This window comes from Bos mutus, chromosome 2 (assembly GCF_027580195.1).
Source record: "Bos mutus isolate GX-2022 chromosome 2, NWIPB_WYAK_1.1, whole genome shotgun sequence".
In the NCBI taxonomy this organism is placed as follows: domain Eukaryota; kingdom Metazoa; phylum Chordata; class Mammalia; order Artiodactyla; family Bovidae; genus Bos; species Bos mutus.
This window is the reverse complement of record NC_091618.1, coordinates 110,588,093-110,614,701: the sequence shown is the minus strand read 5'-3', so window position 1 is coordinate 110,614,701 and position 26,609 is coordinate 110,588,093. Positions and strand designations below refer to the sequence as shown.

At 36.9% G+C, this 26,609-nt stretch overlaps 1 protein-coding gene across 3 annotated transcripts in view; it reads left to right on the top strand.

Annotated features, from left to right (window-relative positions):
- The window catches only part of TLK1 (tousled like kinase 1), a 178,844-nt gene that overhangs the window by 94,088 nt on the left and 58,147 nt on the right, over positions 1-26,609 (top strand). The window contains exons 4-5 of one of the 3 annotated variants that reach the window (XM_005887582.2): positions 21,497-21,572; positions 24,855-24,901. In XM_005887582.2, coding sequence (XP_005887644.1) covers positions 21,497-21,572; positions 24,855-24,901 — 123 coding nt within the window. Of the gene's footprint in view, positions 1-255; positions 325-21,496; positions 21,573-24,854; positions 24,902-26,609 lie in introns of all 3 variants that reach the window. The other 2 variants (XM_070358322.1, XM_070358327.1) reach the window with 2 other exon arrangements.

The following is a 26,609-nucleotide window of genomic DNA, read 5'->3' as shown; positions in this document are numbered from 1 at the left end:
GTCTTTTTTCTGCTTGGTTTAGTGTAGATTTATCACATGATAATAATACCAGTAGGTCATTAGCACAGTCTTAGCCATTTAGTGTGGTGTTCAGTGGAAGGAGAATATTAGCAGCGGCATCTTTTTAAGCCCTGTTGTATTGAAAGCATCTAGGAATCTCTAGGTAGACAGTTTTGTGGAGTTCTGTGCAGGCACCCTGACACTCCAAAGGAGTGTGGCATAGGGCTCTCACTCATCAGGCTTTCCCTTCCACAGAGACAACTGGCAGGCAGCTGAAAGGACTGTGCAAGTGACGGGACTTTATCTGCAGTAGGTTCCCTTGAGGTAAGCGTTAGTAGCCCCTGTAGCACCAGATTATCAGAGTTTAGCTTTTTTTTTTTTTCCAAATTAATACACACTGAGTCCTGAAGAATTGTAGGTTTAGATCTTGTCAAAGTACATTTTTTCAAAAACCATATCAAGAATGTTTCTTGGATTTTGGAACATTTCTTGATATTTCCACAGGTTTGGGTCTATGTAGTAATTTCACATGCCTCCTCTTTCATAGGGTTTTATGTTATGAAGGATAATAAAATAATTTTAGATATTTCTCTTTTATGTTCACTAAACCTGGTGTTTTTGATAGATTTTTTTTTTTTTTTTTAATAGAAAAACAGGAAAAGTTAGATCACCTGTAATGGTTATATATTTATGTCTTCCTTTTAGGTACCCATATTCCCAAATAAGTTGTAGATGCAATATTTGAATTCTTCCAAAAGAATCAGTTTGAAAGAAAATAACCAAAGAATTCTAAGGCTCACTTTTGGCTATATTTTTATGTTAAAAAAAGTTTTTAAGACCTTAATGGTATTTGCACTGAAATACAATTTGGTTAACCGTTGGATGTACTTGGCTTTCTTTTGACATTTGGGGTCACAGTAGAAAATTTTCAAAATCTTTTGGCTCTTGCTGCTTTGTGTTCAGCATCTGGAATTTTTACAAAATAATGGTTAAGTGGCATAATATTTTGGAAATGACTACAGATTATATGTTTTCCTTAAAATTTGAAGAAGGAAATTTGGGGGCAGGGGTTTGTCTTTTAAGAAGTGATTTGTCTGGAAGACTTTGTTTCACTATGAGATGGCTCAATTAATGATTTCCCTTGGGGTGATACTTCATATACATCACAGAACAGATTCTCATAGGTCATGAAGTAAAGTTGTTGAGAGCAAAGAGCTACAGGATAGAAGTACTTCTTTTTTCCCCAGTACACGTAATAGTAAAGTTTATGTAGTATTCCATTGTCTGCTGATGTCATTTTATTCTTTTGGTAATCCATCCCCTGAACCATAACATTTTTTATTTTTTAAGGTAATAGTTTTTGTTTTTATAGACAGCAGTAGAAGGTTTATTAATTTTTTTAATAGCATTCTCTACCATCCACCCCTACCTCACCCTGATCTCCATTCTCTTAGCTTTTCTTCCTGCTATTTATTTCCACATTATAATATAAATATTATGCATATCTTGCATTTTTGGTTCATTGATTGGGCATTTTACTTCCTTTTAGTATTTATGAAGATTTTAGCCTACTAATAATATCCCCCTGGTTTCTAACCTCTTCCCAGTACTGTTTTTCAGACACTAAGAACCTCTTGTTTTCATCTATCCTTTTACTATTAAAAGTGAAAAACATCTGATATTCACTGTTAGGTTGATTACTTCAGCTGAAATTTTCATTGTAGTTTATATGTGAATCACTTCATGCATGAGCTTGCCTTTTATTTCTAAATGTAAAATTGTAAAACAAAAAGGGTTGTCTTTTAATGAAATTGTCCAGTCTTGGATGAAAGAAATTGCATCAGTCTTGTTTTGCTTTATTTTACATCACTCTGGGGCTGTTCAGCAGACTCTAAAAATGTAGTTTCAGTAAGCATTTATTACATATCTGTTATCTTCTAACCTCTATGTCTAAGCACAGAGAATATAAAAATGAGTAGGACACAGTTCTTGCTTTCACATGAGATCAGTGTCTAGTAGGACAAACAGTTCCATAACCAGTGTGGGCTGTGCTACAACAGATGCAAGCACGAGGTACTATGGGAGGAAAGAGCAAGAAACCTCTAATTCCATCTGCCTGCAGGGGAGAGGTAGGGAAAGAGGAAAGAGAGGTCTTCCCTCAAAGAAGAGATGATAGTTGAGTCCTGAGGAAAGCCTGTGGGCTCATCTCAGAGGACAAGGACAAAGAATGAGAAGAAAGCAGGCAGCGGTACTAGGGTTTGCTTTTGCGTGGAAGTATGGCACGTGGCAGGCTGCAGTCCATGGGCTCGCAGAGTCGGACATGACTGGGCGATTGAACAACGACAGCATGGTTTTGTTCAAGATGTAGGGCCGTGATTATCAGTCCTAACTGTCCTTTAGCTCATCTGAGGAGCTTGGGGGAAAAAACAAAAACAAGCTGCCTAGGTGATTGACCTGGTTTTCCGACTTCTTATGTAGAGAAGATAATGCAAAAATGCTGAAAGATAGGCAAAGTCAGAGTTTGAGTGCCCTTATATTTCATTTCTAGAAGATGACAAGAAGGGAAACAAGACAAGTAGAGATGAAGAAGGCTCCTTAAGGGGGCAGTGAATAGGATGAAATGAGAGGACAATGAAACCCAAGTTGGGAAGATCATTTAGTTAAGGAATGCTGTTGCCTTTACAAAACTCCAGGCTTAACCAGAGAGAAAATTTCAAGTGGGAGTTCTAATTACAGTGCTCTCAAGTTTGTGTTTTGGACTCTGCCTTCTTCGGATTCTCTCAACTATTGATACTATAACCACCCAGGCCCATGCTGCTCAGACTTTAATGTGCAAGTGAATTACCAAGGGTTCTTACAGATCTGGAGTGGGTGTTTGCATTTCTAACAAGCTCTCAGATTCCACTAGATTTTAAAAGTAGGTTTTGATGACTGAATGCGGGTAGAGAAGGAGAGGGAGGAACCTCAGATTATTTATAGGTAGTTAGCCTGGAAAATCCCATGGACAAAGGAGCCTGGTGGGCTGCAGTCCATGGGGTTGCTGAGGGTTGGACACGACTGAGCGACTTCACTTTCTCTTTTCACTTTCATGCATTTTAGAAGGAAATGGCAACCCACTCCAGTGTTCTTGCCTGGAGAATCCCAGGGACTGGGGAGCCTGGTGGGCTGCCATCTCTGGGGTCGCACAGAGTCAGACACGACTGAAGTGATTTAGCATCAGCAGCAGCAGCCTCAGATGAATGATAATGTCTTTGAGTGAGATAGACAACACAGAAGGAAGATGAATGGGTTAGCATAAAAGGTAACACATTAGATTCTGGACAGTGCTGAGTTTGAATACCTGTGAAATGGCCAAAGCAGAGGAAGCTATCTGGAGCTCCAGAAGGAGGTTAGATTGAAGATGAAGACTTAGTGGGTTTTGGCACACAATAGTGCAAAGACATTATTTGCCTTTTTTATAGTATCGCTAAAACATATTTGGCTTGTAAATTTTCATTTCATCATGAGTTTACAGTGAAAATTTCCAAAGGCTGTAGGATTTGTGATGACATCATTACTGATGATTTATTGATTGTGTACTTGTGTGTTCTGGTGTTTTTAGTTTTAACTACTAAAATGTTAAAACGATAGTTATATCCCACATAAACAAAGACTCTTTGGGGTCCTCAACAATTTTTAAGTTTGTAGACAGGTTTTGAGACCCAGAAGTTTAAAAACCGCTTTTAAAGATGAACTCATAGTGTATGTAATGCTAGGAAATGTGAGCAGGCAAGATGGGTGTGCTGGAGAAAGAGTAGGAGAAGGTAAAGGGGTGGATACAAGAGGAGCCAGCGGAGAAGGAGAATAACAAGGAGGATTAAATGTCATGAAAGTCAACTAAGATAACAACTAAAAAGTGACTAAGAATTTGTCACTTAGGCTTAGTGTTAGTAGCCTAATGAGAGCAAGATGCCAGATAGTAGTTGATTAAGGAACAATTGGACAGTGAGCAAATATTGACTGCTCTTGGAAGAACCTTGACTGTGAAGAAAGGGAGGTGGTATCCAGAGTCTTAACAGACTTGACTTATTATGTGCTAGGGAGAGGATCATAGCAGACCTTTGATGGGACAGGGACAAGCAAAGTGCTGAAGAGAGAGGAGGAACTAAAGTAAACTTTGCCCAGAGGTGGTATGAAGTTACAGACTCGGTGGACAGGGTTAGTTGTGGATAGGACTGACTAGGAACAATCTTTCCTCTGATCAGTGAACTTCCATACCTGATAACCTTTCTCTTTCTTCAGAATGAAAATAGAGAATATCAACTGAAGGAGAGAATCTTGAGTGGATTGTGGGTGTGAGGAGAATAATAAAAAAAAATTTATGGGAGAGACAAGGAAGGAGCTTACAGGGGAGAGGAGTCACTCACCTTATTTAAGTGTCTTAGGATACCTGAAGGAATTAGAGACATGGTCTGTGTGCCTTACCTCCTGGCAGATAATTATTATTTCTGGCAGAAAGTACAGATTATTTTATGAGGATTAGATAAGGAGCCCATGTTTCCTTTTATCAGTGTTTTCCACCCATTTGCCATTCTCCTTGCAGGATCCTTTTGTCTCCTTTTATACAACTTCTTTATAACCTGAATCATAGTTGAACAGTTTAAAATACATACTATCCTTCTCTAGAACTAAACTTTTTTCTCCCCTTCCTTCTGGGTAATTATCAGTTCTTTTACCATGTATCCACTGGCATTGAATTATTGTTTATTTTTTGATCCAAGTGCATTTGGGGGGATATTTGATTTATTTAGGATTAAGGATTTTTAAGTTACAGATACACAGAAGCTGGAACAGTTGTTGCATCTAAACATTTAAACTTTGGTGCACTTTCAGAATTGTAATGATTGTAATGAGAGAGGAATATGGTATAGTTACATTGCCTTGATTGTCTTCAGAGAAGTGTCAACAACCTCCAATATGTAGATGATACCACTCTAGTGACAGAAAGCGAAGAGGAACTAATGTTGATTAATGAAAGCCATTTTATGAAAGAAGATCTAATTAACTTTCTCATTTGAATTTAATTTCTAGAAATAGTCATAATATTTAAATCCAAATTTTCCCCCTCCTTATTTGAAATGAAGTTACGGTGTTGAAGACACTTCGAAGCATTAATGCTTAGTTTTATTCTTTTCTAAAAATAATTTTTAAAGGGCCACATTGTGTGTGTTCTTACTTTCATATTTTGGAGGAAGTAGAAATCAAGAACACTAGGGAGTCGGAACTAAAACAACCTTACTTGGCTTTGCTGCTGCTGCTGCTGCTAATTCGCTTCAGTCATGTCCGACTCTGTGCGACCTCATAGACAGCAGCCCACCAGGCTCCCCCATCCCTGGGATTCTCCAGGCAAGAACACTGGAGTGGGTTGCCATTTCCTTCTCCAATGCGTGAAAGTGAAGTCACTCAGTCATGTCCGACTCTTAGCGACCCCGTGGACTGCAGCTTCCCAGGCTCCTCCGCCCATGGGATTTTCCAGGCAAGAGTACTGGAGTGGGGTGCCACTTGGCTTTAGGGGTGCATTATTTTCATGTTTAGAACAAGTCATATTATTTATATAGTTCTTTAATAGTTTTCTAATTTAAAAATCTCCTTTTTCGTATTAAATTATGCATAGACATATATGAATTGATTAAATGGTATGATTGATTAAATATATAAATTGATTCCCTGGTATTTGTGAATTGCCTGGATTAGGAGAGCATTTTCTGTTTTTACCTTTGTTTTAATGTACATCCCCATCTCTACGTTTTTATATTTCCTTTTGTCCTCTACATATTCTTTAGCTGAAATGTTTCCTCCATGAACACTTAGTGACCTTAGATTGATTGGAAGTTATGATTTTATTTGAAAGTAGAGGTAATACTTGGAGAAGGAAATGGCAACCCACTCCAGTGTTCTTGCCTGGATAATTCCATGGACGGAGAAGCCTGGTAGGCTGCAGTCCATGGGGTCGCACAGAGTCGGACATGACTGAAGCGACTTGGCAGCAGAGGTAACACTGGCCTTGAGTTTCAGGTTTTAGATTGATTTTTAAAATTCATATAAGTTTTACTTCTCTCTCTTCCTATATACATACATACCTACACAAACACACATTATAACCTGGACAGACCTTTTCTTTAAAATTCATTTAAGTTTTACTTCTCTCTCTCCCTACACACACACACACACACACACACACACACGTTATAACCTGGACAGACCTTTTCTTTAAAACACACACACACACACACACACACACACTTCTCTCTCACTATACACACACACACACACACACACACACGTTATAACCTGGACAGACCTTTTCTTTAAAATTCATTTAAGTTTTACTTCTCTCTCTCCCACACACACACACACACACACACACACACACACACACACACACACACACACACACACGTTATAACCTGGACAGACCTTTTCTTTAAAATTCATTTAAGTTTTACTTCTCTCTCTCCCTACACACACACACACACACATGTTATAACTGGACAGACTTTAAAACACACACACACACACACACACGTTATAACTGGACAGACCTTTTCTTTAAAATTCATTTAAGTTCACTACACACACACACACACACACACACATGTTATAACCTGGACAGACCTTTTCTTTAAAATTCATTTAAGTTTTACTTCTCTCTCTCCCACACACACACACACACACACACACACACACACGTTATAACCTGGACAGACCTTTTAACCTGGACAGACCTTTTTTTAAAATTCATTTAAGTTTTACTCTCTCTCTACACACCCACACATGTTATAACCTGGACAGACACACACACACACACACACACACGTTATAACCTGGACAGACCTTTTCTTTAATGTCCTAGTTTGAGGACCCAGTAAGAAAGAAAACTTGAAAAATTAATTTAGTGGTGTATAGTTAAATGTCAATAAAAGTTAGATTTTTATACCTGTTTCTCCCTAAATGAATTACTTTGTTTTTTACTTTATTCTGTTTAAACCTACTCAGTTTCTAAAGATTGTTAGATATCTAGTTTTACTGTCCTCATCAACTTTAAGAAATATTCTTTGTGTCCTGTAACCTGCATTATTTTCTGAAATGTTTTAGCCTGATTAATGACCTTTGTGGTGTTCTGTTTGATTTAGTTCCTCTGTCTTCTTTACTTATCTTCCACTGGCAGTATTTTCTCACGGACTTCTTACTATAGTACTTGGTGAGATTAGTAGGATTTTGTATCACCAATAAAGACATTTTCTCAGTAGGGGAATAAATGTGTTTTTTTCTCTCTCTATTAAGACTAATAGTCAAACTTAGAAATTATAGTTTCTGTGAAATACTTGGAATTACTTGGAATTTCCTTTTATTTAAAAAGAAAAAACTGTATTCAAATAGTCTACCACTAAACATGAAAGAACATGGTTTTTTCTTCTTTGACCTCATCCCATGGCATGTGGGAGTTAGTTCCCTGACCATGGATTGAACCCACGCCACTCCAGTGAAGGGTGGTGGAAGTCCCTAAAGGACATGTTCTTACAGGAAGTATATTCAGTTAGAGTTATGGAGTATCCAGTGCTAAAATATGTTATATGACAGAGTTCACAGCAAAGGATGTGGTCTATCCTGGTTGACTATATGTCCTTAGTGTCTTGGAAGGAAAAACACTGGAAGTCAAATGTTGGCCCAATACTGACTGGCTCTGTGTTCCTGTTTCCATAAAGGTGGAGGACTGTGTGTGTCAGAATCACCTTTCCAAAATAAACACACTTAGGCTCCCTTCTTAGAAACTCTGATATACTCTGTCTAGATTATTTTTGATTTCTTATAAATCAATAAATCTTGATTCTGTAGGCCAGTTATTTAGTTGGAGAAGGCAATAGCACCCCACTCTAGTACTCTTGCCTGGAAAATCCCATGGACAAAGGAGCCTGGGAGGCTGCAGTCCATGGAGTCACTGAGAGTTGGACACAACTGAGCGACTTCACTTTCACTTTTCACTTTCATGCATTGGAGAAGGAAATGGCAACCCACTCCAGTGTTCTTGCCTGGAGAATCCCAGGGACGGGGGAGCCTGGTGGGCTGCCGTCTATGGGGTCGCACAGAGTCGGACATGACTGAAGTGACATAGCAGTTAGCAGTTTATTTAGAAAACAAACAGCTGTTAAAGGTCCCCCCACCCCTTTTTTTTAGTGTTTCCCTTTTTTAAAAAAGTACATTTTTAGTGGGGGTGGGTGATTTTTAGAGCAAGAAAATTCTAAGCTGATAAATGAAAACAATATTTGAAGAGAAAAATTCCAGGTCACTTTAACAATGAAGACATACTTTAAAGTGGACTCTGGTATAGCACTTAAGTATCATAGAGGCATAGTAAGTATTTGTTGAATAAATAAATTTGATAACAGCCTTTAGTTGTCACATAATACACAAGCAGTTTTTGTGTCAACATATAATTCTAATGTATTCATCAAACCAAGGTTTCTAAACATTATTGACTTTGGGGGCCAGATAATTCTTGGGGTGGGGAGAGAGTTGTCATGTGTAACATAGGATACTTAGCAGCATCTCTACATGATACATTAGATATCTGTAGCCCATCCCCCGGCCCCCACCCCGAGTCGTGGCAACCGAAAATGTCTCTGGATGTTGCCACGTATCCTTTGGGGTAGAGGCAAATGTCCTCTGGTTGGGAACCACCCCATTAATGAAGGAGGGAAAATAAAGTTTTAGCATGTTACATGTGGAGCTAGATGACATTTCTGTTTAAGTTTCACCTCTCTTCTGTGAAAACAGAAGCCCAGAGAGGTTAATTTGCTACATATAGTAAGTTAATAGTTAAAATTCTCCAGCGTCTTATTTGAAAGTGAAGCTTTCAACTATTGTTCTGTGCTCTCTCTGTATAACTAAAGTGGTATATTACTTATAAGTTAATCACCGTAGTTAGTCTTTTGAAAAAGAGTGGTATTCTTTTTTGGAAATATTTAGTTTTAAGATGATTTATCATATTCATCAAATTTGCCAATCCAGGATATGCCTGGACTGACAGAACTTCACAAATGTTTTTTTTCTGACAAATATGTTTTCACACTTAAGTACATTCAGCACCAGTTGACAATACTGAGAAATTTGGTTTTAGTATCTTATACAGGCATACCTCAAAGATACTGCCAGTTTAGTTCCATACCACCACAGTAAAGCAAATACCAAAATAAAGCGAGTCACATGAAGTTTTTGGTTTCACAGTGTGTATAAAAGTTATATTTATACCATAATCTGTTAAGTGTGCAGTAGCCTTATATCTGAAAAAGCAGTGTACATGCTTTAATTTTTAAATACCACTTAAAAAATGCTCACCATCTTTTAAGCCTTCAGCAAGTCGTAATCTTTTTGCTGGTGGAGTGTCTTGCTTCAATACTGATGAGTCAGGGTGATGGTTGCTGGAAGGAGGCTCTGGCCATTTCTAAAACAACAATGATGTTTGCACATTAATTGACTCTTCTTTTTGCCATTGATTTCTCTGTAGTAGTAATGCAACTCAGTTCTGTCCAACTCTTTAGAACTCCATGAACTGTAACCTACCAGACTCCTTTGTCCATGGGATTTTCCAGGCAAGAATACTGGAGGGGGTTGCCATTTCCTACTCAAGGAGATCTTCCCAACTCAGGGATCAAACCCACATGTGCATCTCTTGCATTGGCAGGTGGATTCTTTATCACTGAGCATGAAATTTTATCATGAGATTGCAGCAGTTCAGTCACATCTTTAGGCTCCATTTCTACTTTTAGTTATCTTGCTGTCCATCACATCTGTGGTTACTTCCTCCACTGAAGCTTTAACCCCCTCAAAGTCATCCATGAGGGTTGAAATCTATCTCTTCCACATTCCTGTTAATATTTTGACCTTTTCCCATGAATCCCAGATGTTCTTAATAGCTCTAGAATAGTGAATCCTTTCCAGAAAGTTTTCAGTTTACTTTGCCTAGATCTATCAAAGGAATTACATCGAAGGAATTTTATGGCAGCTGTATTTTATGTGCTCAGGCGCTCAGTTGTGTCTGACTCTTTGTAACTCCATGGGCTGTAGCTCGCCAGGCTCCTCTGCCCATGGAATTTTCCAGGCAGGAATACTGGAGTGGAATGCCATTTCCTTTTCCAGGGGATCTTCACAACCCACGGATCGAACCCACATCTTTTTCGTCTCCTGCATCGGCAGGCAGGTTATCACTGGTGCCATCTGGGAAGGCCACAGGTGGCTTATAGCCTTACAAAATGTATTTCTTAGATAATAAAACTTGTAAGTTGAAATTACTCCTTGACCTGTGGGCTGTAGAATGGATGTTTTGTTGGCAAGAATGAAAACAACATTAATCTTGAACATCTCCATCAGAGCTCTTGGATGATCAGGTACATTGTCAGTGAGCAGTAATATTTTGAAAGGAATCGCTTTGTTTCTGAGCACTGGGACTCAACAGGGGGCTTAAAATATTTAGTAAACCATGTTGTAAACAGATGTGTGATCATCCAGGTTTTGTTGTCCGTTTATAGAGCACAGGCAGAGTCGTAGTATTAGTTGTTCAGTCGATAAGTCATAGCTGACTCTGCGACCCCACGGATTGAAGCACGCCAGGCTTCCCTGTCCTTCACAGGTTTGCTCAAACTCATATCCATTGAGTTGGTGATGCCATCCAACCATCTAATCCTCTGTCACCCTCTTCTGCTGACCTGAGTTTTTTCCAGCATCAGGATCTTTTCCACTGAGTTGATTTTTCATATCAGGTGGCCAAAGAATTGGAGCTTTAGCTTCAACATCATCCTTCCAATGAATATTCAGACAGAATACAGGCAGAGTAGATTTAGTAATAATTCTTAAGGGTCCTAGGATTTTCGGAATGGTAAATGAGCATTGGCTGTAACTTCAAGTCACCAATTGTAAAAGCCCCTAACAAGTGAGTCAGCCTGTCTTTTGAAGCTTTGAACCCAGGCACTGACTTCTCTCGAGCTACGAAAGTCCTAGGTGGCATCTTCTTCCAATAGAAGATTGATTTGTTTACATTGACCTGTTGTTTACTGTTGCCACTTTCAGTAATTATCTCAGCTGGTCTGTTGGATGACTCATTGCAGCCTCTACATCAGTACTTGCTGTTTCACCTTGTACTTTCATTGTTAAGGAAACAGCTTTTTTCCATAAACCTCATGGACCAACCTCTACGTCTTCACACTTCTACTCTTACTCATCTCTCTCAGCCTTCATAGAGTTGCTCTGGATTAGTCTTTGGCTTAAGGGGATGTTGTAACTGGTTTTATCTTCTGTCCAGACCACTCAAATGTTCTCCATATCCCCAGTAAGGGTGTTTTGCTTTCTTACAGTTGTGTGTTTAATGTAGTAGTACTTTTAATTTCCTTCAAGAACTTTTTCTTTGCATTTACAACCTGACTAACTGGCTCAGGAGGCCTAGCTTTCAGCTTGTCCCTTAGCTTTCAGCATACCTTCCTCACTAGGCTATATCCTTTCTAGCTTTTGATGAAAGTCAGAGATGTAGAACTCTTCCTTTCATTTGGACTCTCAGAGGCCATTGTAGGGTTACTAGTTGGCCTAATCTCAGTATTGTGGTGTCTTAGAGAATAGAGAAGGCAGTGGCACCCCACTCCAGTACTCTTGCCTGGAAAATCCCATGGATGGAGGAGCCTGGTAGGCTGCAGTCCATGGGGTCGCTAAGAGTTGGACATGACTGAGCGACTTCCCTTTCACGTTTCACTTTCATGCATTGGAGAAGGAAATGGCAACCCACTCCAGTGTTCTTGCCTGGAGAATCCCAGGGACAGGGGAGCCTGGTGGGCTGCCGTCTATGGGGTCGCACAGAGTCGGACATGACTGAAGTGACTTAGCAGCAGTAGCAGAGAATAGAGAAGTGCGAGGAGAGGGAGAGAATGGCTGGTCAGTGGAGCAATCAGAAGACACACAACATTTTATCAATTAAGAGCACTGTCATATGGTCACAGTTTGTGCCACCCCAACACAATTACAGTAGTAACATCAAAGATCATGGATCACAGATCACCATAACAAATATAATAATGAAGAAGTTTTAAATATTGTAAGAATTACTAAAATGTGATCCACAGAGAGAAAGTAAGCAAATGCTGTTGGGAAAATGGGATCAAAAGACTTGCTAGATCAAGATTGCCAGAAACCTTCAATTTGTAAAAAATGAAGTGTGCAGTAAAGCAGAGCTCAATAAAATGAGCTATGCTTGTACTATAGTACAATTTTTAAAGTATTGGATGTGTTTTTATGTCAGGAGAACATAGTATTTTACTAATTTTCTTTAAGAATAATTCTCATTTTCTAAAATAACTGAGTAACCATAACAACCCCTTGGACTTCTCATATCCTAATGAAGTTTCTGCTGTATGTCACAATTTTGGTCTGTAATTTTTAATGGAAGAGTATATAAAGAATAACAACTAATTTTAGAGATTCTCTAAAGTGGAATGTGCAGGAAATACATGCTGTATTACTGTATATTAGATTGACTATTGCTAATCCTGATGATGTATTAGCATCACTTGTGGAGCTTTTAAAAACATACAGATTTCTTTGATATCCTTTAATAGATGTTTAAATTTGGGATGGGGATGCCAGCATGAGCTTTAAATAACAGCTTTGTGATTATGAAATATAGTCAACATTGAGAATTGGTGCTAATAGATAAATTATAGAACAATTTCTTTTAAAAAATAGACTAAAAGAAAAGGATTTTTTTTTTTTCTGGTTATAGTGCAGTAGTACTGCTAGACAGAAAATAATAACAATGAAATACCACTTTTAAAAAGTCAGGTAGTTAACTTTCTGAATTTAGTATTTATAATAGTATTTTGTATTATAATAATAGTATTTGTAACAGGCATTCTCAAAATGTCAACATTCTCAGACTACAGTATCTTGAAGATTTGCTTTTCCTCCCATAGTATTTGCTCCCTGTGGCTGTTTTATCCAGATTGTATGATTTTAAAACTACTTTTCAGATCATATGAACAGAGGAGAAGGTCCAACTTGATTCTAATTTTATGATTTATAGTATTTAGTAAATAAAGCCTTAAGTCAAACAGAAAGCCAGAAGAGAAAATGCCAAGAAATAGTTATGCCATGTGAATGATAAGAAAATGGCAAACAAAACTGTACTTTATCAGTATCAAAGATGTAATATGTTCCTTTTAAGCAAATGTGAATATAAATTAAAATAGGTCCAGGTAATAGGAGCGTAAGAAGTATTCAGTTCAGTTCAGTTTAGTCGCTCAGTCTTGTCCGACTCTTTGCGACCCCATGAATCGCAGCACGCCAGGCCTCCCTGTCCATCACCAACTCCCGGAGCTTACCCAGACTCACGTCCATCGAGTCAGTGATGCCATCAAGCCATCTCATCTTCTGTCGTCCCCTTCTCCTTCTGCCCCCAATCCCTCCCAGCTTCAGAGTCTTTTCCAATGAGTCAACTCTTCGCATGAGGTGGCCAAAGTCCTGGAGTTTCAGCTTTAGCATCCTTCCTTCCAAAGAAATCCTAGGGCTGATCTCCTTCAGAATGGACTGGTTAGATCTCCTTGCAGTCCAAGGGACTCTCAAGAGTCTTCTCCAACACCACAGTTCAAAGGCATCAATTCTTCGGCGCTCAGCCTTCTTCACAGTCCAACTCTCACATGCATACAGGACCACAGGAAAAACCATAGCCTTGACTAGACGGACCTTTGTTGGCAAAGTAATGTCTCTGCTTTTGAATATGCTATCTAGGTTGGTCATAACTTTCCTTCCAAGGAGTAAGCATCTTTTAATTTCATGGCTGCAGTCACCATCTGCAGTCATTTTGGAGCCCCCAAAAATAAAGTCTGACACTGTTTCCACTGTTTCCCCATCTATTTCCCATGAAGTGGTGGGACTAGATGCCATGATCTTCGTTTTCTGAATGTTGAGCTTTAAGCCAACTTTTTCACTCTCCTCTTTCACTTTCATCAAGAGGCTTTTTAGTTCCTCTTCACTTTCTGCCATAAGGGTGGTGTCATCTGCATATCTGAGGTTATTGTTATTTCTCCCGGCAGTCTTGATTCCAGCTTGTGTTTCTTCCAGTCCAGTGTTTCTCATGATGTACTCTGCATATAAGTTAAATAAGCAGGGTGACAATATACAGCCTTGTAAGAAGTATTAGGTTGGTGCAAAAGTAATTGCAGTTTGCATTGTTGATCTTTGCCTTTTGATATTGGAATGCATTCTTTAATAAATGTGGTTATGTTACACATCATTTTAATGCACATTTCTCGCTTTGTTTTTTTGCCAATGACTTACTACTTGCTGTTTATATTTAAGACTATGGAAATGATGTTAGTCAAAAAGCAAATTTCTTTCGTTTGAGTTCAAAATGGGTCATAAAGCAGCAAAAACGACTCACAACATCAACACATTTGACCCAGGAACTAATAATGAACATACAGTGCAGTGGTGCTTCAAGAAGTTTTGCCACAGAGATGAGAGCCTTGAAGATAGAGGAGCACAGTGGTCTGCCATTGGAAGGTGACAAGGACCAATTGAGAGGATCATCAAAGCTGATCCTCTTAAAACTACAGAAAGTTTTGCTGAAGAACTCAATGTTGACCATACAGCATTTGAAGCAAATTGGAAGGGTGAAAAAACGTGATAGGCGGGTGCCTCATGAGCTGACTCCAAATCAAAAAAAAATCATTTCGAAGTGTGGTCTTCTCATTTTGTGCAGCAACAGTGAACCATTTCTCAATTGGATTGTGATGTGCGACAAAAAGTAGATTTTGTATGACAATCAGTGGCGACCAGCTCAGTGGTTGAACCAAGAAGAAGCCGCAAAGCACTTCCAAAAGCCAAACTTGCAACCCAAAAAAGGTCATGGTCACTGGTGATCTGCTGCTGAATTTTGGTGATCTAGAGTTTTCTGAATTCTGGCAAAACCATTACATCTGAGAAGTATGCTCGGCAAATTGATGAGATGCACCAAAAACTGAACACACCTGCCGCCAGCATAGGTCAACAGAAAGGGCCCAGTTCTCCATGACAACGCCCGGCCACATGATGTACAACCAGCGTTTCAAAAGTTGAACGAATTGGTCTATGAAGTTTTGCCTCATCTGCCGTGCTCACCTGACCTCTCGCCAACTGACTACCACTTCTTCAAACACCTCTACAGGACACACAGAATGGTTTCCAAAAATTGTCGAATCCTGAGGCCTGAATTTTACACTGTAGAAATAAACTTCTCTTTGGCAAAAATGTGTTGACTGTAATGGTTCCTATTTTGATTAATAAAGACATGTTTGAGCCTAGTTACAGTGATTTAAAATTCGTGGTCTGAAACCACAATTACTTTTGTACCAACCTAATACAGCTGTGAGGATGGTAGGTATAAAGTAGCTTTTAAAAATTGAAAATGAGATTAAATATTATATATTTTTAGGTATTGAAGTGGTTATGGATGCTGTATGTTTGTGGAGGGAGTCAAAATCCTTCAGGCTCTTAAAAATGTTGTGAGCTGGTGCACTTTAAGTTAACTTAAGGCAGCATACATTTTAGTTGGGGGTTGCCTAATTTCTTTTTGGCTGTGTACCATCTTTGACATTACATATTATTAAATGATAAAGGCAATACAGCAGAATAGGCTACACTCAAAATTGCTGATATGTTGATTGGATTTCCTTTGAACAGCAAGGAAACAGCTTTTATTTGGTGAACAGCTTTTATTTGGTGATAAGATCCCAAAATGTTGCATATATAAACTTTTCATATTTTTTTATATTGAATTCTGCAGTATAACATAGATCTTTTGGGTGTCAGAGATTCAAGCAAAGATTTATATATAATTGTTAGTATTAAAGTTTGACTCTTGGGCAGAGAAAGACTGAGAATTTTTCAGGTCATGCTAACTCAAAATCATCCTGGAATTAGGGTATACATGTTTTGTGATAGATTTTATCTAAATGTAAATCGGATACAAAGCTGCAAGGAAGTTCTCACTACAGAATTTCATTTTTCATATAGGGCATTATTCTAACCTAATCTTTACAGCAAAGGTTGGAAGAAATAGTTTCTTGTACATTTGATATTCTTGACTGGAACATGTATTTTACATTGATTATTGTTATAAGGCTCTAGATGTCCCTTTTAGTTCAGTGCTGTTTTGGTATGTGCTATAAAATATCAAAGATTTCTTCTGTCTCAAAACTAATTTGAAAGATTTTGCCTAGAAATGTGAATGAAACATTGTTATTACCAGCTGTGGGCAAAAAGGTTTAAGTGCCATTTGTCAAAAGTATAATGACCTTGAATTTGGTACCTCAGTAACTATATGAATCATTGAAGTAGCTAATGAGTTGTATTTTTTAAATCAGTCTTTAGTAAGTGAATCAGTCAGAAAAAATTCATTGTGACAAGTTTGAGGGTTGAATATTTTATTATACAGATATTACTTAATATTAGAGCAACTTTTCTGTCTACCTTATTGTCTCATTTAACAGAAAGAAATTAAAAATATTTGTGTCTGTTAACTCAATAATTTTATTATATGTGATGCTGTCTGACTTTTGTTTTTGTTCCATTGAGTTGGAGCTTATGATCTCTACCTAAGGTAGAGGTGAAGAATAAATTTTAATACCCACTCCTCTTTTATTGATATTATAATATCTTTCCACAAACTGTTAAAATTTTCTGTCATGCATTTATTCCAGTAATTTTAAAATACCTCTCTACCCAGGGAGACCTGGGTTCTATCCCTGGGTTGGGAAGATCCCCTGGAGCAGGGAAAGGTTACCCACTCCAGTACTCTGGCCTGGAGAATTCCATGGACTGTATAGTCCATGGGGTCGCAAAGAGTTGAACACGACTGAGTGACTTTCACTCTAGTCGGAGGCTTGTAGAGGTGGTGATCAATTTTCAACAATCCATGTTGCTTTCCCTCCCTCACTCTGTGATAGCATTAAGGTTCTTATTTTCTTATATTTGGTCTTATTTGCATTGATGAAAGCAGATTTATTTTTAAGATAAATCGAGAGGCCACATGATTAGATATAAAAACCTTGTTTAATAATCATTGACTTAAATTTCAGATGAAATAGAACATTAGATATATCACTATTGCCCCTTAAGTCCTTTAGATTTATCTGGTTTTTTTTTTTTTTTTTTAATTTACTTCTAACTCTAGAAAATGCTGTATAAACTCACCCTAATATCTTGGAACATTTAAATGCCAGAGTAATCATTCAGGTTTTGGTATGATTACAAACTAGAACTTTTAAAACTAAATGGATTTGAAGAATACCAATTTCTCCTTTCATCATATTCTCCTAACCACTGTTCCACTGAATGCCAGAATTCTTTGACTTTTTATAATTACTGTAGTCTTTCCATCTTTACTTTAAAGCCAAGTCATACTATTTTGCCTTCCATAATGATCCTTCCCATTGTGCTCAATTGTAGCGCAGTAACTGAGAAAAAATAGAGGAAAGAATGACAGTGTTAGAGCAGTAACAAGTTTGAAAGTGTTCTGTATAAAATGCTCAATGTATACAAGTTTTATACCTTACAAAATTAACAGTGGTGACCTGATTGATGTCCCTTAGATTTTCTAGGAAACTGATGTTTGGTCAGGATCAGGGGTTTTTAAACATTTTTGAAGTCATTGATCTCTTTCTTTGAAGTAAATCTGGTATACAGTATTGATCTTAAGATACACGCTGTGTTCCAAGGGATAGGGTATGGGATAGGATGTGTCTAGTGGCTAGACACTGGAGACGGGAATGGTAACCCACTCCAGTATTCTTTCCTGGAGAATCCCATGGACAGAGGAGACTGGTGGGCTATAGTCCATGGGATCGCAAAGAGTTGGACAAGACTGAAGTGACTGAGCACACACGCACTCACTGGTGGCTGGAGCCTCAGCTCAGCCACCTGCTCCTTCCTTTCCTTCAGTAACTTTGGAGACACAACCTCCTTTCCCCTGAGGTGTTCCTGGAGTACAATGTGAAAGTCGCTGATAGTATTCTGAACTTTTTTTCAGTGATTAGCCATTTTAGAGGTTAAATACTTGCTGAGTTTGTGCCTATCCTAAATCCTCAAGGTTCGAAATCTCAAAATAAGTCCATACACAAAGAATGACCCAGGAAAATTGGCAGCATTAGGCTTCATTGAGAGTTTCTGTTTTGTTTAATATATGTGTTGCTCAGATTATTTAAATTCAAAACCAGAAAACTGTTTAAAGTACATTTGTCTTAGAGTTAGTGATGTAATCTTTAGGTCCTAGACTGAAGGCCTTAATTGGCCTATAGTTGATATCAGAGTTGACTGGGGACCTTAAAGAAGAAACATTGTTTATTTTGCAAACCCTACAAGTAATTTGTAAACTATTAGGTCAAAAGCTGCTAATCATTTAATGAATGACATTTGACTGAAGTCTTGAAACATACAAGTGCACAGATATTTGGAGTAATAGGATAGCCATTCAGATAAGCACAGCTTACTGATACATACTATACACTGTTCTAGATGTTATTTTAGTTATGTTTCTGGTATGTTTCTCATTTAGTCCCCACAGTCCTTTTATGCCCCTGTTATCACATTTAAAATTGATGAGAAAATTGAGTCTTGGTTAAGGAACATGCTGAAAATTATGGTAAATAGTAGACCCAGAGTTAGATTCTTAGTCTGTGTGTTTTCAGAGATCCATGGTACTTTTCTTCTGAGAAAATTATGGTCTATTGGGCTGACAGAGGTGAGAATGAAGTCATAGGTCAGCACTAGGTAGTGGATGTGGGTATATACTAGGTATATACCCGCTAGGATGTAGGTATATCCTACATACTAGGATATGGGTACAAAAAGTTCATGGGAAGGCAAAATGGTGTGTTTATAATGCCTGTGTTTACTTTACAAGCAAATTTAGGTATATCTAGGTTTCCCTTTCTCATCTTTTGCTTTGCTCTGCTTTTCAGTTACTAGCTATTTCCAGCTGCTTACCCACATTAGTCTTAGATTACAGTCTTAAAATTAATTTTAGTCCTGTCATCCTTTTTTCCCTTCATTCTCCTTCCTCAAATTCTTCTCTGATTTAAAGGAGGGAAGCCTGTTGCCTTTTTTTCTTTACTGTAATCATTATGCATTTGAGGGTTTGTTTGTTCTGATAAACAGAATGACATTTCTCCCAAAACTGTCCCACTTCCCTATTCCAGAAAAAAATTTAATTCAGGGAAATTTTGCCTTGGAGAGAAAGATTTTACTCAGTTACCCTATATGTCTTTTAAAAAAAGGAAAAAAAGGACTTTAAATGTCTTGAAGTCTATATCCAGTGAAGTATTTAATGAATGTTATCCCAAATAAGTTTGAGAATACCTACCTATACCGTATCTTTCCATTCCATCCCCACTTGGAGGTAGCCAGTGAATGCTAGCATTTTAATGGTTCTTAGAAGCATTTTCAGAAACTGTTCTGAAAAACCATATTTCCTTGACCTTATATTTTTACATAGATTAAATTGGGAAGGATATGAATAAATTATTATTTGGGATGCCTCCTTTGTTTTAAAATCCATTATAGGATTCCTTATAAAACTGTTAACTTAGAATTTTTCTGATGATATTTTTATTCCAACAGAAATAGAAGATTAGTTATCATTTAAGTCAAGTAATAAACTGTTTATCCTAAATTGCGTGTATGTCAGTCTGTCTCCTGAGTAGATTGTTAGTTAGAGTAGCTCTCTTTAATCTCTTAATTTATCATGTGAAAACATATGGGCAGTTTATTGGACATAATAAATTTTATTTATGAACTTAATGACAATTTTGAAGTATTTTTGTATAGTTGATTCATTCAGTTACTTCTTGATGTAGGACACATAATCATGACACATAGAAGGAGGGGAAAAGCATATTTAGGGCTTGGAAATACACAGAATTGAATCTGATTTGAATCCTGGTTACCTTGAGTAAGTTATTTCATATTCATGTATTTATAAGATAATATTAAATAACTATGCTAGGCATGAAGGGTGGGAGGAGGTGATGGGGAGAAGATGTAACTTCTGTCTTTAAAGAATTCAGATATCAGTAGCATTCACTTAAACCTCTCTAAATTTGTTATGTTGTTGGCAAAATGGCAATGAGAGAACTTAAAATTCCCCAGATAATAATACCTTGAGGAACCAAAGAGGTTCAATATGAGTTAGGTTGATATTGAGCACCTATATAAACCTCAAGGTATTATCTGTCATTGTATTTTGTCATTCGTACTATTTAATCACAGAACTACCCACAAGAGACATCAAAATGTGGGTTAAGTCCCTTCCTTGTTGGAGGACTCCATTGCCTTTAGAGAATTATTTTAAGTTGCCTGATGTTTCATTCATTCAGATATTCTGTGTTCTGGCATCAGATATATTTGCCAGGCTTCTAGAATTTGAGGGCCCTGTGCCATTACCTTTTGCACATTTGGTTTTAATTTTTCACTAAACACAACATTCTGTCAGACTCCACAAAAATTGTTGTTTTAGCCTGATGAAAGTACTTCCTATCAGTTAAAAGAACAAACCTGTAATTTAAGAACAAGCCATCGAGTAGTACAGAGCTCTGCGAACCTTTTTTTTAAAGGGCCAGATATTTTAGGCTTTATGTGCCATACAGTTTCTGACAGAACTACTCAACTCTGCTGTTGCGGTGTGAAGGGAATTATAGACAGTACATAAATGAAGGAGTGTGACTGTGTTCCAATAAAACCAAATTTATGAACACTGAAATTTGAATTTCTTACAATTTTCATATGATAAAATAGTCTTGTTTTGTTTTTATATTTTTCAGTCATTAAAAAATGGGCCTTGAGAAAAACAGGTGGCTAGCCAGATTTGGCCAGCTGACTGTTAGTTTGCAGATGCCTGATTTAGGATATAATCTATGAATTTGCTGTTGTTGTTGGATAATTTTCAAGCATTTAGGTGATTTCAAGCATGTAGGGATTATATATGTTAGGATTTATGTTCTGCTCTTTTTTTCTTGCCCAAGTTTATAGAATATATGTTTTTATATATATATATATATATATATATAAATACTTTATAGAATATATGTTAATAGTAGAAAACTAATGGGAAAAACAAATGATTTGTTGTTACTGTGTGGAGGTTTTTTAAGAATTTGAAGGATATCTTATAAGGCTGATTACTCTCAGATTTCTCATCCACCTCAAATCACATTCTATAAATTTCAAGTAATATGTGCAAGGCCTTCTACATTTCGAATTTTAAAAATTTATACAATAGCTATGGAAGTTTATCTTTTAAAGAAATTGTATGTAAGTAATTAGACATTCACATTGCATGAACGCTATTTAGCAAAATTTCTTAATTAGAAAATAAAAATGACATTTATAGTGATTATAACATTTTGTTTGTTGAAACTATAAAACTCTGTTAACTTGCTTTCCGTAGACACCAGAGAAGAAACAATCAGAATCATCCAGAGGAAGAAAAAGAAAAGCAGAAAACCAGAATGAAAGTAGTCAGGGTAAGTGAAGCAAAATCCTCCTTCATACCCAAAGAGGTATTTGCAATTAATTATTCTGGTTTTTAATCAATTAATAATTTGTTTTAAAGTTTTCTGTTCTTGTGATTTCTATAGATACCGTGTAATATCTGCATTAATAATAGCTTACATATACTTTGTGTAAAAAATATTATGAAGTTGGAGTCTTTTTGTACCACAGGTAGTTTGCTTATGGTTACTCTTTTTAACATTTCCTTTATTTTTTTGAGAATTAGAAAGTGTCATGTCCAAACCTGATATGCATTACCTTTATCACCTTTCTCTGTTCTCTCTTTATATGAAATATGGTGTTGGAATGACTTCTTGTTTTTGGATAAGAATTTTATATCTTGCTTTGAAACAAATACCTAAATTTACTCATCCTTTTTGTTGAAAAAAAGATTATATAAAAATGATTGAGGAGCTTCATTAAAACATCATCTTTTTCTTTCCATACCTTTTCTTCATCCTTTTTTGCTTTCTTTCTATATCCTTTCTTCATCTTTTCTTCTACATTTTATATTATAAACTAGTAAGGAAATTACTTTCATTAGACTACAAAACTTCTTATAATGGATAAGATAGTATTATCATTTAATTTGGTTTTTCAAGATTAAACACAATAAATTGGACTCTTGAATCATATGTAATGTTGATTTTATGCATATACTATGTGTTTTGGAGCCATTTTTAGCTACAAAGTCTAGAGCTATGAACCCATGGCTTACTAGTATTTACATGTGGCACTGGGGTCAAGAAATAGATTTGCAGCAGCTGTCTTTGTGGAAAGGGGAAGTTGAGTCACTCTAGCGCCTTTCTCTAAGTTTGTGCTATTTTGTATTTCAGCCTGGCCTGAGGTCCTTTTTGATCTTAGTGTAGTTTCCTCATCTGTGTTTAGTGAACTTGGATTTATTTAGTTATATTAGTTATGATAGTTTTAACATTAAATTTTAAAGCTCACTTAAAAGCAGGTTTCAATATAGTGTGGGACTTCTGGATTGGTTGAGCCAACTTACATCTTTAGGAAGCCACATCATTTTCTCTGTGATCTGCCATCTACAGAATTGTCTGCTTTTTTTCTTTTATGATTTTAGGACTGTGGCCATTTTAAATTGTATCTCCTCGTTTCATCCTCCACACTTGTATTTGCTTTAGAGAGAGGCTGGTTTTCTATGTGCTTTTCTTTTTTTTACCTCTCTTTGATGTAGGTTATTTAAGTTCATAGCAAACCTCTCCTGTCATCTTCTTGGTCAGAATTTGGTTCGTGTCCATTCCAAAACCAATTATGTCCATGAGAGGTATTATTGCCCTTAAAATCAGGCCTGTCTCTGAAATTGAAAATGTGGTAACATTCCCCTTAGAAATATAGATCTTGTGCAGAAAGCGTGATACCTGAGAAAAACTGAATTTCTGATTAGAAGGAGGAGAGATAGGGAACTAGGAATGGAGGCCAAATAGGAAACAGCCTGGGAAGAAAAGCTATGACCAACCTAGACAGCATATTAAAAAGCAGAGGCAATACTTTACAGACAAAGGTCCATCTCGTCAAAGCTATGGATGTGAGAGTTGGACCATAAAGAAAGCTGAGTGCCAAAGACTTGACGCTCTTGAACTGTGGTATTGGAGAAATACTCTTGAGAGTCCCTTGGACAGCAAAGAGATCCAACCAGTCCATCGTAAAGGAAGTCATTCCTGAATATTCATTGGAAGGATTGATGCTGAAGCTGAAACTCCAATACTTAGGCCACCTGATGTGAAGAACTGACTCATTAGAAAAGACTTTGATGCCGGGAAAGATTGAAAGCAGGAGGAGAAGGGGACGACCAGATGAGATGGTTGGATGGCATCACCGACTCAATGGACATGAGTTTGAGCAAGCTGAGGGAGTTGGTGATGGACAGCGAAGCCTGGCGTGCTGCATGCAGTCCATGGGGTCGCAAAGAGTGGATACAACTGAGCAACTGAACTGAACTGAAATTATATGGTCTATGCAGGGGAGAGAACGTTAACAGAATAAAATTTGGATTCAATCAGGGAAAAAGAACTGGGGAAATAGTTTCTGGTAGGCAACCAGAAAATGTCTCTGTCTTCATTAAAAGATGGCACCACTTCAGAATCTGCAAGAAAGTTGTTATAGGCAGAAGGAAAATTCCTTTGGTATTTAAAACCTTACAGTCCTCTCTGACCTCTGAATAAACCTATACAAAACTATTGAAAATTTCTAGGTTGTATTACTTCTTAGTTTTTTTTTTTTTTTTTTAATGCCCCCTACCTTGTTCCAGGAAGGAATCTGAGGTTGTTGAACCTTTAAATGTATTGTTTGTTCATCTTGGTAATGCCTGGCAAATAGTAACCACTCAAGAAATGTTTGTTGAATAAAATAAGTGAATGGATGATGTGTCAGTATTGAATTGATAAATGTTTATATTATCCAATGCTTTTGACTCCATGCTATCATTAGTTTTTCTTTTGTAACTTGAAGAAATGATGTATTCAGTGTAATTCTAATGAAGGATGGATAACTCCCATCCAAAATGCTATATTTCTTAGCAGCTTCTCAGTTTAGTATTTATAAAATTGATGAAAAAATTCATCTTATTTGCTTTTTGTTTTTTTAAAAGTCCATTTTGGAGCAAAACTTTTAATGATAATTTTGACCACTTTATCAAAGTGGCCATGTAAGCACAATATTTAAAATCTAGTTTATTTTTGAAAAAAATCCTATTAATTTGAAAATACCTTTTAGAAAATCAAGTATTTTACAAAATAGTGTTCATATTAAAGCATGTTATTGTCAGTTTGTTATGGTTTGTGTTGACCGAGCTTTTTTATTATTTATAGATATAAATTGGTTTGTCAGTTATACAGCTGCCACTTGTCTTTTTTAATTGATATATTCTTCATTGATACACTTTTCTGAAGTTAGTAACCATGAAGCAATATGAATAATGTTGTTTTAAAAGCAGGCAGTCTTTTAATATGATTTATTTTTCTGATTTTCCCATAGTTGAGACTTTTAAAATTGACATGTATCTATTGGAATATCATTTGATTTTTGGAATTGTGAAGTTGGCATCTGACCCTCTGAGGAATCTTAGTATTCTTTTAATGCCCATCACCACCCAACTAGAATATCATATTCTTAACATTATTTTTGTGTGTATTAGGGGAATTAAGTTTGGCACATTCTCTTTCTCATATAATATGTGATAGATAGTCACGACTGACTTTAAATCTGTAAAATTTTTTACTTTTATATTTTAGGAAAAAGTATTGGGGGACGTGGCCACAAAATTAGCGACTATTTTGAAGTAAGTTCATTGAGGAATATCTTCAGTTCTTAATATAATTCTGCCATAGGCTGTTTGAACCACCAAGTCTGCTTTTGTTGATCTACTTGATTAAAGCAGAACTTAGGTACTATGTGATGTCCTGTCTTCCTAGGAACATTAAAGTTTACTTTTACTTTGGTATGGCACATCATAATTTTCAAAGGATTTTCTCCCATATTTTCTTGTAATAGGTCAGGAGATGGTCAAAGCAGGTATTAGTATTCCTGTTTTAGGTGAAGAACCTGAGAACCAGAGATGTTAAAGTAGCCTTGTTGTTTGGTCATGCAGCTGTGTCTGACTCTTTTGTGACCCTGTAGACTGTAGCTCGCCAAGGCCCTCTGTCCATGGGATTTCCCAGGCAAGAATACTGAATTGGGGTGCCATCTCCTTCTCCAGGGGATCTTCCTGACCCAGGGATTAAACTCTAGTCTCCTGCACTGGCAGGTGTACTCTTTACCACTGAGCCACCTGGGAAGCCGCATAAAGTATCCTACCTAAAGGCAAATTTTAAATGGAAGAGCCTCTAGAATTCTTTGTACTGTCAGTCAAGATTTTATTATACCAAAGCAACAGCTGAGGCCTGTGGATGGAGATTAAATAATGATAGAGATGTGAATCTAAAGAGTCCCTGAAAATAATAAACAGTGGTAAATTTAAATTTTTACCCTATCTGAAATGTTTCTTTGCCTGTACACAGATACACTTTTACCTACCATTATATTATGATATTAATGTGATTAATTATAAAATATTAGTGTGATTAGTAAAATAATAATCTAGTCTGTTGAAAAATATTTATATTTATTTGAGAGAGCAGAATTTGCTCATTGGGAGAAGGGCTGTATTTTTATATGTATATATATATAAATGCTGGGTTGAGAAGATCCCTCGCAGAAGGACATAGCAACCCACTCCAGTATTCTTGCCTGGAGAATCCCATGGAGGGAAGAGCTTGGTGGGCTCTTCTCCATGGGGTTGCACTGAGTTGAATATGACTGAGTGACTAACACAGTCACTCTCTTTCACTCATATATATATATATGTATACACACACATATATATATATGTATATATCCTCCATTGTTTTTCTTTTTTGAGTTTACAGAATCTAAGTTAAAACAGTTGCAGACTATAAAATACACCTAAAGCTCTTTAGTTGCTGTCAGTCCCTTAGTGTTAATGTCATTAAAAATCTTTGCCAAAGGTAGGGTCTGTTCAAATAAACACATCTCAGGTGTCTTGAATGCGTACTATGTGCTGAGCATTATGCTAGGCACTATAGATTAAAAATCTAGAATAAGTTCTTTAGTTGTAGGAAGTTGTTTAATGAACACACTAGGAAGTCTCCTTTTCTGCTGTTCATACCTAATACCCAAAGATGAAGCTATTAGCAGCAAATTATTTTTGCCTTCCATTCTTGGTTCAGAAACATGAGAAACATGAGGCTTGAGAAAGCTATGGAACAGATTAGGTGGCTTCTCTTCATACGTGATTAAGTCATTCACTATAATGCATGTAAGAAAGAATCAATTTGTATTAGACTTTGTGCTGTTAAGAAGGGACTTGGTCCAGTAGTTCTTTTATAGTGCTATGAACATTTGGATACTTAACAGATCTTGGGAATGACAGTTCTGTCTTAAGATAGTTGATTAACATCTACACATCTACTTGTAAAGAGATTAAAGTT